General features: G+C 43.8%; 1 protein-coding gene across 1 annotated transcript in view; it reads right to left on the bottom strand.

The window, feature by feature from the left end:
• The window catches only part of lamb4 (laminin, beta 4), a 42,694-nt gene extending 30,316 nt beyond the window's left edge, over window positions 1-12,378 (bottom strand). Inside the window, exons 1-10 of the mRNA XM_038706930.1 lie at window positions 11,305-12,378; window positions 9,521-9,594; window positions 6,983-7,149; window positions 6,004-6,139; window positions 5,591-5,664; window positions 5,223-5,411; window positions 4,648-4,711; window positions 4,235-4,449; window positions 2,500-2,620; window positions 1,938-2,126 (exon numbers count right to left, since the gene is read on the bottom strand). Coding sequence (XP_038562858.1) covers window positions 1,938-2,126; window positions 2,500-2,620; window positions 4,235-4,449; window positions 4,648-4,711; window positions 5,223-5,411; window positions 5,591-5,664; window positions 6,004-6,139; window positions 6,983-7,149; window positions 9,521-9,542 — 1,177 coding nt within the window. The 5' untranslated portion in view covers window positions 9,543-9,594; window positions 11,305-12,378. The remainder of the gene's footprint in view (window positions 1-1,937; window positions 2,127-2,499; window positions 2,621-4,234; window positions 4,450-4,647; window positions 4,712-5,222; window positions 5,412-5,590; window positions 5,665-6,003; window positions 6,140-6,982; window positions 7,150-9,520; window positions 9,595-11,304) is intronic.
• Between the last annotated feature and the right edge of the window lie 903 nt (window positions 12,379-13,281).

The raw sequence follows: 13,281 nt of genomic DNA, 5'->3' as shown, positions 1-13,281 counted from the left end.
AAATAAATGAAAAGCCTTAAACTGAACAGTTCTCTTTTTAATAACAATGTATTAATAACAATAATGGTAATAATTCACTCCTGCATCGTTTGCACTCTGCTCATTGCACTATTGTCTCATATATATATATAATATATACATACATATATACACACACACACACACACACACACACACACACACACACACACTGTAGCCTGTGTTTGATTTTATTACTGGATTATTGTGTTATTGTATAAGTAAGCACATCGTGAGCATTGTACAATCCAGAGTCAAATTCCTTGCATGTGTACACATACCTGGCAATAAAGCTGAATCTGATTGTGGTTTTGGTTCCGAGCTGAAGTCTGATTTGATGGGAGTTGCATTATTTCAATTTCCCCTGAAACATTTAGCCTATTAAGTCTACATGATTTAGATGATGATTTCTGCCTGTAGAAATTATCCTGTGTCTCTGAGCAGGAGACAGTAAAACAGAATTAGACGTTCTCATTTCAGGGCTTCAAATAGAGTCAACATACGCTTTGAGGAAGCCTGACAAAGCCTATTTTATCAACTCAGTTAACTCCACCAAAAGCCTCTCCAGCTATAAGAGCCGACTGACAGCTGAGATCAGCTGTGATCAGAAATGGATGTCGCTTCACGTGACGGTTCGGAGGAAAGGATGTCTAATTTCCTCGTTCCTTCTCTCCTCGCATGGTTTGCTTGCATCTTTCCATGCATCCCCAGTGGATGGGACTAAGGAAAAGACGCAAGTGAGGGAAATGTGGATGCAATCTGAGTCACTGTCTCTCTTCTGGATTTTACTAATGGTTGGATGCAAGCTAGCCTAGAAAAAAAAACAACTCAGGCAAAAAGCTCTGTAGCATGGTCTTTACACGCAAGCACTGACTGATGAAGGGAAGGGTCTATACATGCACCCACATGCAGATTAAAGGTAGCAAATGTGTTGATGTTCGAAACCCTGAAAATACAAGATGGGAGGTTCTGGGGCTGCAAAAAAATTCAGACACCTGTGACTTACTGTTGATAAAACCAATGGGTCCGACAAAACTAACACCTCACTTTAACTGCCCTGAAAAAAGCTCAAGCCATAATGGATAACTGCTGATGGATTTCCTGTTGTCCTGCCTTCTTTTACTCCAAATTTTACTCCATCTGTTTCTCAAAATACTCTACTTTGGTTGAAGTACTACCTCCAAATCAGACGACAGTGTGTCAGACTCAATGGAAGTCTCTCCAATTATTTAATTGTTGAGCGGGGGATTCCACAAGGTTCATCTCTCAATGTCTATATTCTCAATTTATATTAACGACCTTCCCAAAGATTGTTAAGCACATTTATATGCAGATGATACATTTACATATATTTTATCTAAAGTCAACAAATTTACAATTGAAAGATTGCTACAACTTGAGTTTGATTCCATTCAGAAGAGGTTTTTATTCAATAAGCTATTACTTAAGAAGAAATTATGTAGTACATTGTTTTAGACTAAAATTAGTCTTAGAGGTACCTCAGATTTAAATATTTTAACAACAGATTCCCCTTGAGCATCCAGCACTTACCTAACCTAAGTAAATTTTATCGCTCCACAAACTGTTTCAGTTTCCAGAAGAGGAAAATAATTGTCACACAGCTACTACTGCCTATGTTGGATTATGATGGCATTTTGTCAAATCAGCTTTCTCTGTATAACCATTGTTACATTTAATGTTCCTCTGTATGTATCTTTCAATGCACTTTGTGTGGGTGATGAGGGTTGATGGGAATGTTGTGCAGGAGAACACTACATCATGCTTTTGGAAACAGTTATGTTTCTCAGATCTTATTAACTGTGGATTTTGGAATTTGCCACATTTTTAATCTAATCAAAGTCAAACGTAACTGTGACTCACACACACAGAGTAAATAAATGAAAGCAGTTGAAGCGTACGTATGCAGGCGTGCGGGTCATCCGTCGCTCTTTGTGGATCCTGATACAGAAAAGGTCGACATCGTTCACAACGGGGCCCCGTCCTGTCATGGCGGCAGTCATCACACACGCCACCGCTCACTCCGCCAGTCAATTCAAAGTGAGCGGCATCAAAGTGACACGAGTCCGAGTGACCGTGACAGTTACATCCTGAGAGAGACGTGAAACACAAGGACATGATTACAAACTGAAAACTAAATGAATTCATTCTTAAAAAACAAAACTGTCAATAGAAAGATGAACACTGACAAACTTCTGATACAAACTTTTATTATACTGCAGTACCAGTGTTACCAGTCCGTCTGAACAAGGGGTCTAAACTAAATGTTAAATATTAAGAGATAAGTGATTCACAGTTCAGAGTTAAAACTTGGTTTTAAATATATATTTTAGATAATATGAAACTGAACTAGGAAATGTCTGTCTCCTACAAATTATATTTGCTAGTCTACTCATGTCCAACAGCAAGAAAAGCCTGGTGGATGATTCTATCAACATGAGGGGGAAATGATTGAGTCTTTACTCCTGCAGATGTTGACTGTGTTTACTCCTCCCGGCCTCCAGGGGGTGTCGTGGTGAAAGTCTTGACATTTCTCACAGTTCTCTCCAGCTGTGTTGTGCTGACAAACACATCGACCGTGAACCTGAAGAGCAGAAAACAGCTTTACCTGCAAATGAAGGCTGTTGGGCCCAAAGGGACTTTGGAGGCCTGAGTTTGTTTTTTTCCCTCATCTTTGAGTTAATGTGATCGACGTTGACACTGCACATTTTCAAGTGGCCTTTTATTGTGGCCAGCCTAAAGGTGCTTTCAGACCAAAAGCGAAGCGAGCGTTTGGGGCGGTGAGTTTACATACTAAGTCAATGCAAAGACGCATACAGCCGCGATTTCCTGTCGGGTTGAATTTTTTCAACTCAAGTGAAGAAGTCGCACGACTGAGTCACGATAGCCTATCAGTGTTGAGATTGTCCGTACTTCACCGAGACTTCAGAGCGTTGTGTGGAGAGGGCCAGGCAGAGCGGGGGATTGAAAATCGGTTGAGAGCTGCTAAACTTGGGCAGAGAGCAGCGCTACAACCATTGGACAAATAAACCCCCGTAGTCGGTCGTATTCTGCTCTGACAACTACGCAGTTTACTCGCGGGAGGAGCTCGGAGTAAACTGCTTTTATTAAATTAGCTTTTTACTTTAGTTTTTGGGATTTCAATGTTGATTTATCTTCACTGGAGTTTCTCAGCAGCTAGATTCCGTGCACATCCGGTTCCAGTGTTGTTGTTAGCGTTGTTAGCTATAAAAACCAGACAAACCTGGACATTGCTGGGAGAAAAGAATGCCAGGAGGTTGAACTACCTGGTGAGTTCTGAAAACACGTGTCTGTAACTTTATTCCAGCTGTCGTTGTACTTTACTGTGACCAAGTTGGCATAGCCCTGATCGATCCGAACTCCATTCAGAAAACAAACATTTTAGAAGATGTTGTCCTGCTGTCTTGCTGACAGATCTGTCAAAGCATGAATTCCTATGTTTAACAAATCTGCATCATGTTGTAGTTATTTCGGCATCAGTTTAATCCATTTATTGCTATTTAATCACAGCAAATTGTTTACTTTGGGTTCAAACAGTTGTGGCGAGTTGTGTTTATTCACGTTATCGCCTTAAAATCGCCTTCTCGCGTTGTGTGTGAACACTTTAAGCAAATGTACTCACGTGAGGAAAGCGTCGCGAGGCCAAAATTCGCAGTTGATCTGAATGCAGCATAAGGCACACCTGTGCAATCCCCATGCTGTCTGATCAGCATCTTGATATGCCACACCTGTGAGGTGGATGGATTATCTCTGCAAAGGAGTAGTGCTCACTAACACAGATTTTTACAGATTTGTGAACAATATTTGAGAGAAATAGGCCTTTTGTGTACATAGAGAAAGTCTTAGATCTTTGAGTTCAGCTTAGGATGAATGGGGGCAAAAACAAAAGGGTTTTTTGTTCAGTATAGTTGACATCTTTAAATGCATTTCCCCATTATTCCCTTTTGTTTATAATCCCTTATTACCCTGTCACATAAATATCAGTCTAATATTACCCAGATATCCCTACTGTCAATGCCAAGCTATTACCTAATTATTAATTTGGTAATTACATGGTATTACTACATTATGACCTTGTTATCAAACAATTTCCCTGTTATTACCAAGCTGTAATGTAAACTCCTACCCAGAACCAATGCATACCAGGTCCATAACTGATTTCTGTTCTGGTCCGTACCATGCCAGTTTGGGTGAAGACGTCCCCCCGTCCACGGTCCACATGTGTACACTGGCTGGCGTGCCCGTTACAGAAGCAGCTGCCTCGGACCACCATGTTGTAAAGAGCGTAGTAATATTTGTCCTGAGGGTTCCTGCGTCTTCGTCCCAGCAGAGTGTCGCCCAGCGTGAAGAGACGAGTGAAGTTCACACGGATATTCGTCAAGGTGATCAGATCTGAGGATGAGGATTAAACAAGTTTGCATAAGTTCTTCTTTCTGTGTCTGATGTAAACACATCAGCTCAGTCCCATTGCCATGGTTACCTGCAGGTTAATACACCTAATACAAGATCTGATTTAACAGGTTGCTTTAACTGTTTATGCGAGTTATTTGAACACGCAGCTGACAACCAATCAGAGAGCAGGGTTCTCACCTTGGATTTTCTGTGCATACGGGTTTACTATTTGAAAGACGGGATCGAGAGCTTTCAGCACCACCTGGTGGAGAAACAGAAGAAAAAGATCTTTTCTCTAAAACTGTTTCTAAAAGAAGGAGTGGTACGTGTGTAAAAGCTTCAGCTTTATTCTCATTTGTTCCAGTTTTAAATCTGTCTGATTCTTCACTGACACAATTTGTAATCTCTGGTTTGATATCATCTGGATCAAACCTATCCGTCATTTTCATCAGTAAGAGTTTATTTCTCTAACTTCCTTTTTTTCTCTTTTCAGAAACTGAAGATAACGCATTTGGTTGTTTTTTCACTGAAGTGTGACTATTATAAGTGTCTCATTACCATCATGTGACCTTGAGATGTGATTTAACTGGCCCCTCTTGAGGGGTCCCGGCCCTCAGGTCAGGAACCTCTGAACTAGATCATCATTGGTTACCTTGATGCTGAGGATTATGGGTGGCGGTCCGGGTCACTGAGGTTTTATTTTGAGTTAGATTTGTGTTCATTTGTTAGTGAGGGTTGTGTAAGTTTAAATAAAGTGGAGTTGAACGTGTGACCTCTCCGTCGGTGGACGGTTCTGATCCAGAGTATCTGCTGTCACAGATGACGTCATCGATGCTGTCAGCCGCCTGATTGGACACTGCAGGAAAATGAAGAGAACAATCTTCTGCAAAGTAACGAAAAACTTTCCAACTTCGTCCAAAATCTTTCGATCGCTCCACCAACATGGCCGTCGGACGGAAACTCTGCAGAGAGCAAGCACAGGAAGTGACATCACAGGTTAGTTGACCCCAATGTTAACATACTGCATATATAGTCAGCATGGAAAGTTCATCCTCATACGGTTAGAGAGAAATAAACTGACACCAAAGAAGTGTATGTGTGAACATGAATAATTCTCCTGATGGTTTGTTTAGTGTGCTACCTTGAAGGTGAGGACCAGGTGACTGAACTGGAACACGGTCTCCAGATCCAACCTGAGGCTGACCTGATGAACTCCTGCAGACAACACAGCAGCAGGTACACAGGTGAGTTAGCCATCATAACAGTGATTATTGATGTTCAATCAATAACAATGTTCCTACATTTCACAGAATTCACAGTGAACACTGTCACGAAACCTTTAGCTCTGCTAACTAGCAACAGCAGCTATGCTAACCTCTGAGAAAATTTCTCTGGTCAGATCTCTCCAGGTTTCAGCAGCAACACATCATTTTTTAGCCCACATAAAAAACTGAAAGTCACTGATCTGACAGAAGCGGAAAGAAAATAAGTTCTGCAGACGAAACATTAAGTTGAAAACATTTCAACTCTGATTGGACAGACGTTGGAACTCACCGTTCTCAGACTGCCACCACCTCGTCTTCCTCTCAGGGTCGAAGGTCGTGATGACGTTCTCGATGCGATGGCTGTTGGGGTTGCTATAGCGATCGTACGGCAGCCGTGAGTCACACTTGAAGCATTTCTGCTCGTCCTGATGAACAACACCACATCACTTCCAGCTGATCATCAGAACTTCGTTTACCATCAACAGTTTAGACTGTTACTGATCATGGAGTCTCTTTGACCCATTTCAGTAAAGTTTTCATTGTGTACAATAAAGTTTCAGCTGTCCTCAGCAGGTGGACCTTAACTCTAACCCACGCAGCAGCTTGTTACCATATTTACATTTATTGTCAGGCTGCGACATATGACAGGCGCACACCAGGAGGTCAGGTGATGCAGGATACAGAGCGACAAAGGCCAAGTGAGGAGGATGGGATGGAGGGCAGGCGGGACAGACGGACGGACGGCCTTGAACTGTTTTGTTGTTACGTATGAGGACATGTTGAACTTGTTTATTGTTGGTCAGACTATAAACAGATATTCAACCAAACTATTCTAAAAGCAGGTGTTTTAAGGTAGGGCCAGATCATCTGAACAGTTTCTTTTTCTTCTGAATTTTTGAAGAAATATTTCTGTGAGAGAATAAAGCCCTGGAGGAACGACAGGACTGAAGGAATGAGAAGGAGAAATAATTCCTCAGGCTGGAAAGTACAGCGTGAAATTCTAACGGGACGGATCAGAACATGTTTCAGTATGAAAGTCAGAGTGCGAGCCAGAAACACATCAATCAGACAGAGAAGTGAAGCGAGAGGAGGAAATATACAGCAGGAGAACACAGTTCATCTGCAGCACATGGAGCGCACATGGATATATACACTGCAAACACACAGAAGAAAAACCAGAGGACACGTGGGTGGATACGTTTGCATGTGTGTGTTACTGTGTGGTGAAACTCATACTACTTAAATACTAATCATACCCCCCGTTATACCTCCAGGTATCCAATGATGCAGTAGTCCTGTGGTCCATCCAGACCGCAGGTGGACGAGGCTGACAGCTGATCCGCTCGACCAACCATCAGGTCACCAAGCTGGGGGTTACAGGAGCCGCCGGGGCACTGGTCCTGGAGGTCCTGGAGCTGAGCAACTGGAAGAAAAACTGCAGAAGGATAGATGGGTCAGAAAGATTTTAAAGTCTAGGGGAGATGTCAAATGTTATGGGCTAAATTAATAAATTTGTAATTACTGTAAAATGTTTCAGATGATGAGATCTGATGACATAAAAAACATCTGTGGCATATTTTTTACTTAGTGGAAACTCTGAAAATCCTGGAGCTGTAACATCACCACACCTGATGTATACTACCTGAATGTGCCAGCCTGCTTAAAAGCCTCCACCAGCATGTGTTGTCCCACCTTAAATCCATCACAGACCCCCTCCTGGACCCCCCACAGTTTGCCTACAGAGCCAACAGGTCTGTAGATGATGCAGTAAACATGGCCCTTCACTACATCCTCCTGCACCTGGACTCCCCAGGAATCTACACCAGGATCCTGTTTGTGGATTTCAGCTCTGCTTTCAACACCATCATCCCGGCCCTGCTACAGGACAAGCTCTCCCAGCTGAGCGTGCCTGACTCCATCTGCTGAACTTGCGTGCCTGACTCCAGGACCCTCAGCACCGGTTCCCCTCAAGGCTGCGTTCTTTCCCCTCTGCTCTTCTCCCTGTACACCAACACCTGCACCTCCAGTCACCAGTCCGTCAAGCTCCTGCAGTTTGCAGATGACACCACCCTCATTGGGCTCATCTCTGGTGGGGATGAGTCCACCTACAGGTGGGAGATCGACCATCTGGTGACCTGGTGCAGCCAGAACAGTCTGGAGCTCAACACTCTGAAGACCGTGGAGATGGTTGTGGACTTCAGGAAGAGCCCAGCCCCAACCTCCCCCATTATCCTGTGTGACTCCCCCGTCACCACTGTGGACTCCTTCCGCTTCCTGAGCACCATCATCTCCCTCCCTCACCAAGAAGGCTCAGTAGAGGAAGTAGGTTTACTATGAAAACCTACAACAGGAGCTTGTCAGAAAGGCAAGGTGCAACGACAGGGAAAAGTCCAACAGAAATAGTCCATATCAGAAGGTGGCAAAACAGGGAATTACAGGAGAGTGGACAGGGCAGAACAGTGGGAACATGGCCGGACAGGTAGACTCTAGCAGTCGGCCCGAGGGCAGAGCAGAGGAACCAGAGGCTTAGGCGGGCAGTCTGAAGGCAGGGCAGAGGGGGCACAGGAGACTTTAAGGGCGATGACCAGTAGGTCGACCAGACAAGCAGAACAGGTCAGAAGGCCGGCCAGGGGGGCTGGGAGCTAGGGCAGAAGCCCTCTGGAGGCTGAACTGGAGGTCGATGGCGAGGAGTGAAAATCTCAGGAGGCAAGCCAGGGGACCAACGACAAAGGCGGAACCCCTCTGGAGGCGGGGCAGGTCTGAAGTCCAGCAGCGAAGCAGCAGAACAGGGAACCAGGAACAAGGCTGAGGACCAGCGACTGGACAGCAGGGATGACAATCTGTTTAAGCACTGGGGCCTTGAGCTGGTTGGACCACCGATGGAGATCTTGGAGCAGGAGTCGGTCTGGCCCCGGCGCAGGCGGTGCTGGTCGGGAAACTCTGGGGTAAGGGGTGGTTGAGGCTGATGATTTCTTCGGCAGCCGTGATGGGCACGTCTCCTCCGGCGACCGCCACAGAACCTGTTGAAGACGGCCTGACGGGTCCCCATTGTTGGCTCCACATGGCTTTGAGCTCCACTAACTCACAAACCAAGTCCATGAGTGTCTGCTAGGTCCATTGTTGGTTGCGTCGTACTGTCAGAAAGGCTGAGTGCAATGGCAGGGAAACAGAGGTGTGGACCCAAAATGCAGACACCAAACAAGGCTGGATCAGTTTACAGGTTTATTTAAATACAAAAGGCGAGGTAATCCAAACACAGGGGTAAAGTCCAACTAAGGCAGAGTAATCCAAGAACAAGGGAACAATCCAGAAATCCAGGGGAAAACGGAGCACAAGGCAGAAAACTCAATATTTGACAATGACACAAGCAGGCAGGGTAATTAGTCACAGGTGAGACACATGAGGAATCATGGGAGACAGGAAACAAAGCTAGAAAAAACGATCACAAAATAAAACAGGAAGTACAGCTAGCGACAATACACAAGGACGAGTATTCGAAAGTACAATAGAGAACATGAAACAGGAGCGTACCAACAGAACCTAAAAGAGCACAGAGGCAGGGAGTGATAAACACTAACACACACTAGGAAGAGTAAACAGGAACATAATGCCACTAAAACCCAAAACCTAGGACTTCGCTTACACGGCTTTCAGTCAGTCTCTGTAGGATGATGTCGCTATAGGCCTACAAAAGTTTCCTCAAATCACCACAGCAAACATAAAAGCAGCCTTTAAAACTGTTGGATCTCCTACAGTGGGAACCCAACCCTCATCTGATGCATCCTACCTTAATTCTACTAACTCACCAATGAAGATGATGAAGATCATGTTGTGCTGAGACACCTGCTGGTCTCTGGGCTCTTGTGGAATCTGATGGACTCTAGTGGAGCACAAATCATTGATTTTTCAAACACATGATGTGATAAACTGTATAATTTATTGTCTGACTTGTGGCTTTACATTGATCTGCAACATTAGCATGTGACCCGACTTATGAGAAAAGACGTTCATAGGTCATTGGCGTGGTGGGGGGTGGTCTCTGCGAGTCTCGTGTAGTTTTATAATGATATATTTTAACCAGATACTAGTTTATAACTGATCAATAGACAGAAAACATACAACACATACAGCATAACAGATGGAAAAATCAGCTGGGTCAAAACAGGCCACTGACCTGAGGAACCAGACCCCAGACATGAAGGGATGAGGGATTGAGGTTGCTCATAAAGCCTCTCTCTTTTAGAGGGTGTCTATGTGGTTTACTTTATTTCAGCAGAACATGTAAAGTATCTCTGGTTTATTTCTGGAACTCACACTGTGAACCCAGAGATGGGGACTCGAGTCTGACTTAAGTCGCAGACACAAAGACTTCAGACTTGACTTGAGACTCGTCCTCGAAAGACTTCAGACTTGACTCTGACTCGAGGTGTGGGACTCGTGAACAATGTTTATTTTTAGGAAATGTCTGATGAGCGTGCTGTTATTCCCCTCCCTGCGTTACCTATAACCTGCCTACGTAACACGTAATATCTGCTGCGCGACCCCACATGAGAGAGGACAACACACACCGGCAGCTGCTGAGCCATTCATCATAAACTTTGGCTTTAAAACTTCCCACAGTGACACCCAAACAAAAGAAGCTCTGAATGCAAAATAGTTTAGTAACCTGAGGTAAACATGTTTATCTCAGCATTGGCCATCCAACGTTAGCTTGCTTCTTGTTTTAGCTACGACCTGCAGGAGGTTAACTCCGACTGTCATTCGTTATGAAAAGATGAATGAGTGTTTGCTTGCCAAACCTGTGGTGGTCGATTAACGTAATCATTTACGTCCCGCTGGCTGCCATCACCTTAACTAACAACAGTGGCTGCAAACAGGTTACAGGTTTATTGTTGATCATGTAACGTTACAGTTTTATTTAGTTATAACGTTACACTGGTTTGAGAGTCTTGGTGGGGTTTTGACTTAATAGTTAATAAGCTGTCATTAGTTGCATTGCACATCACTTGGTTGTGCTCTGTAAGAGAAAAACAGGTTACAGTTACAGAATCCCTTATAGCCATGCAGTTTTATAAGCAGCAGGTGATAAAACATTCATTATAACCACGAGAGGCTTGAGGCTTGACCTGGACTCTGGCTCAGAGGCTTGACTTGGACTTTAGCTAGATAGTGCGTGAATTTTGACAGGGCCGTGTCACTCAGTCAACTTTCTGAACGCTGTTAATTCATTTTCAGTGTGAGCACAGACTGGAACGGCTCTTTAATATCTACCGGAGAATAAATGTTCTGCCTCTGAGCGGGTATGTCTGATTTATTTAAATTATAGAATGACACCTTTATCAAGTTGTTAATCGTTTGTCGCTGGCTTCCTGTCAAAGTGAAATTGTTATGAGTCTGCTGTTCTCCTCCCTACACCTTGTGTCTATGTTCTTCTCCCTCCCAGTCTGTCTGTCTGTGTGCCTGTCTGGGCGTGGCTTCTCACTCTGGCGCTGACCTCCACCTCCACACCTGATCTGCATTCTACTAATCAAGACTCTGCAGTATAGCAACCCGGTACTTCACCTCACTCTTCGCCAGATCGTCAGCTTACCTCAGTGGTATTTGCGCTGTGGTCAACAAGTCTCTTGTGTCCTCACTGACCCTGTAGAACCTCACTAGAATCACCACTGGAACCTGACTAATGACCACAGGAACCTCATCAGCGACCAGTGAAACCTTGTTAAAGGCCACTGGAACTTTTAATGATCAGTGGAACCTCATCAACCACTCAAGGCCCCGTGCTGAAAGTTGTTGCTGAAATACAGATCTTCAGTCAGTCAGCTGGTGATGTTTTGCCCTGCAGACTGAATACAGATTAGATTTAGAGAAAAATGTGCAGTTTGGACTGAAAATGTGGGAGAAAAGAAATGAGAGTGCAGCCATAAGCACCACTAGACCCTTTGTTGATCCAGCACGGATCTTTGCTTTGGGTTCGAGTCAGAACTACATCCACACGCGCTGTACTCTGTGTATGAAAGTGTGTATAAGATTGTATGTGGCCAATAAAGTTGATCATCAAGGTAAAATCAGAATTAAAAGAATAATTGTTTCAGTCACAGTGTGCAGTTGGTGCTCCTGTATCCATATTATCAGAATCATTTGTTGGCCATGTATGTGAACATATACAAGAAATGTGACTCAGTGTACAGAAATAAACATCAACACAGCTAAAAACCAAACAAACATTAATACCTGTGCTGTACCTTGTCGGTCTGTTTCTGAATTATTCCCAAAGTATAACTGCCTGGCTTTCTTGCAAAGACTTTGCCTTTAAAACTTTCTTTGCATCTCTGATCTACCCAGAAACATCACATCATCTCGTCCACTCTCCAGACACCACCAGTCTCCTGGACTCCGGTTGACCCATCCCACCACCGGACCTCCTCCAACATGGACTTCTCCAGCAGTTTATACTAGACCTACTTTTAGCACTGAACGGTTATACTAAAGGTGAATCCAGCGCATTAAAACATGATGCCTGACCAAGCGTCCACATGTCATTCAAAGTTCAACTCAAGATCACAGGAATAGATCTGTCCTCACTTCTGTCAGTTTATACATTCTCAATAACCAGCACTGCCTTCTTCTCCTGCTGTCTCACCATCACACAGGACACGTCTGTTAAATGATGGACTACCTCGCAGTATGTGGCTCCAGAGACGGTTTCAAGCTCTTTTTGTTGCCTCACAGCTGCTGAAATAAACTAAACACACAAGTATGAGCTCAGTTTAGATTTTATATGGACTGAAGAGTCTCTGTTAGATACTAGAGAGCAACTTCTCATCCAAAATACTGAAATGAGCAAAAAAATGGTCGAGTACTGATTTAAAAAACATCTTTAATGTATTAAAAAGTAAATGAATGTGAACCTACCTGCTTCTGCTGCCACACTGAAAGAATGAGCACACCTGGGCAGGTAGCAGCACACCTGAGACTAATATAGCCTGAGGGCGTCAGTGTCAGTGTGTGAGAGACAGAATGAGAGAATGATTTAAACACACACTCCAGCTGAGCTCTTGCTGTGATTTGAACTGAGATGTTGGCCCAATCCCAATGTCCCCCCTAAGCCCTGAGCCCTCACAGACTTTACTGACATCACTTGGAAATTGAGTGCAAGAGGCTGCAAGGGCTCAAAATGCTGTAAACAGGAACGGGACAGCACTTTGCCACGTTATTACCTTGACGATGCTGAAACACGTTGCACACTTTTTATTTTATGCTTTTCCCTAACCCTAACCTTGCAGGCTCTCGCCCTACAGAGTGGAGGAGAGGTAAATGTCAATATATATTTGTCAATAATCAATACACTATTGTTGGTCAAAACAGCATCATTAAGCAAAAACTATAATAAATAGTTGAATAAACTCAGTGTGTGATAAGGTGATTGCATGACTCTGACTTCATGTGTTCTTTTTACAATCTTAAGAAAAATTCTAACAATTTTAACATCAGCGTTGGTGTTGATGTTTGTTTGTTTACCATTTTCTTCTTCTTCTCTTGTAACGCAAATTTGCTGTGATTTTTCTCT

This window comes from Micropterus salmoides, unplaced genomic scaffold, assembly GCF_014851395.1.
Source record: "Micropterus salmoides isolate LMB-PRFRI ecotype aquatic unplaced genomic scaffold, ASM1485139v1 Ms_hic_scaffold_8, whole genome shotgun sequence".
NCBI lineage: Eukaryota > Metazoa > Chordata > Actinopteri > Centrarchiformes > Centrarchidae > Micropterus > Micropterus salmoides.
This window is presented reverse-complemented; position numbering and strand designations above follow the sequence as displayed.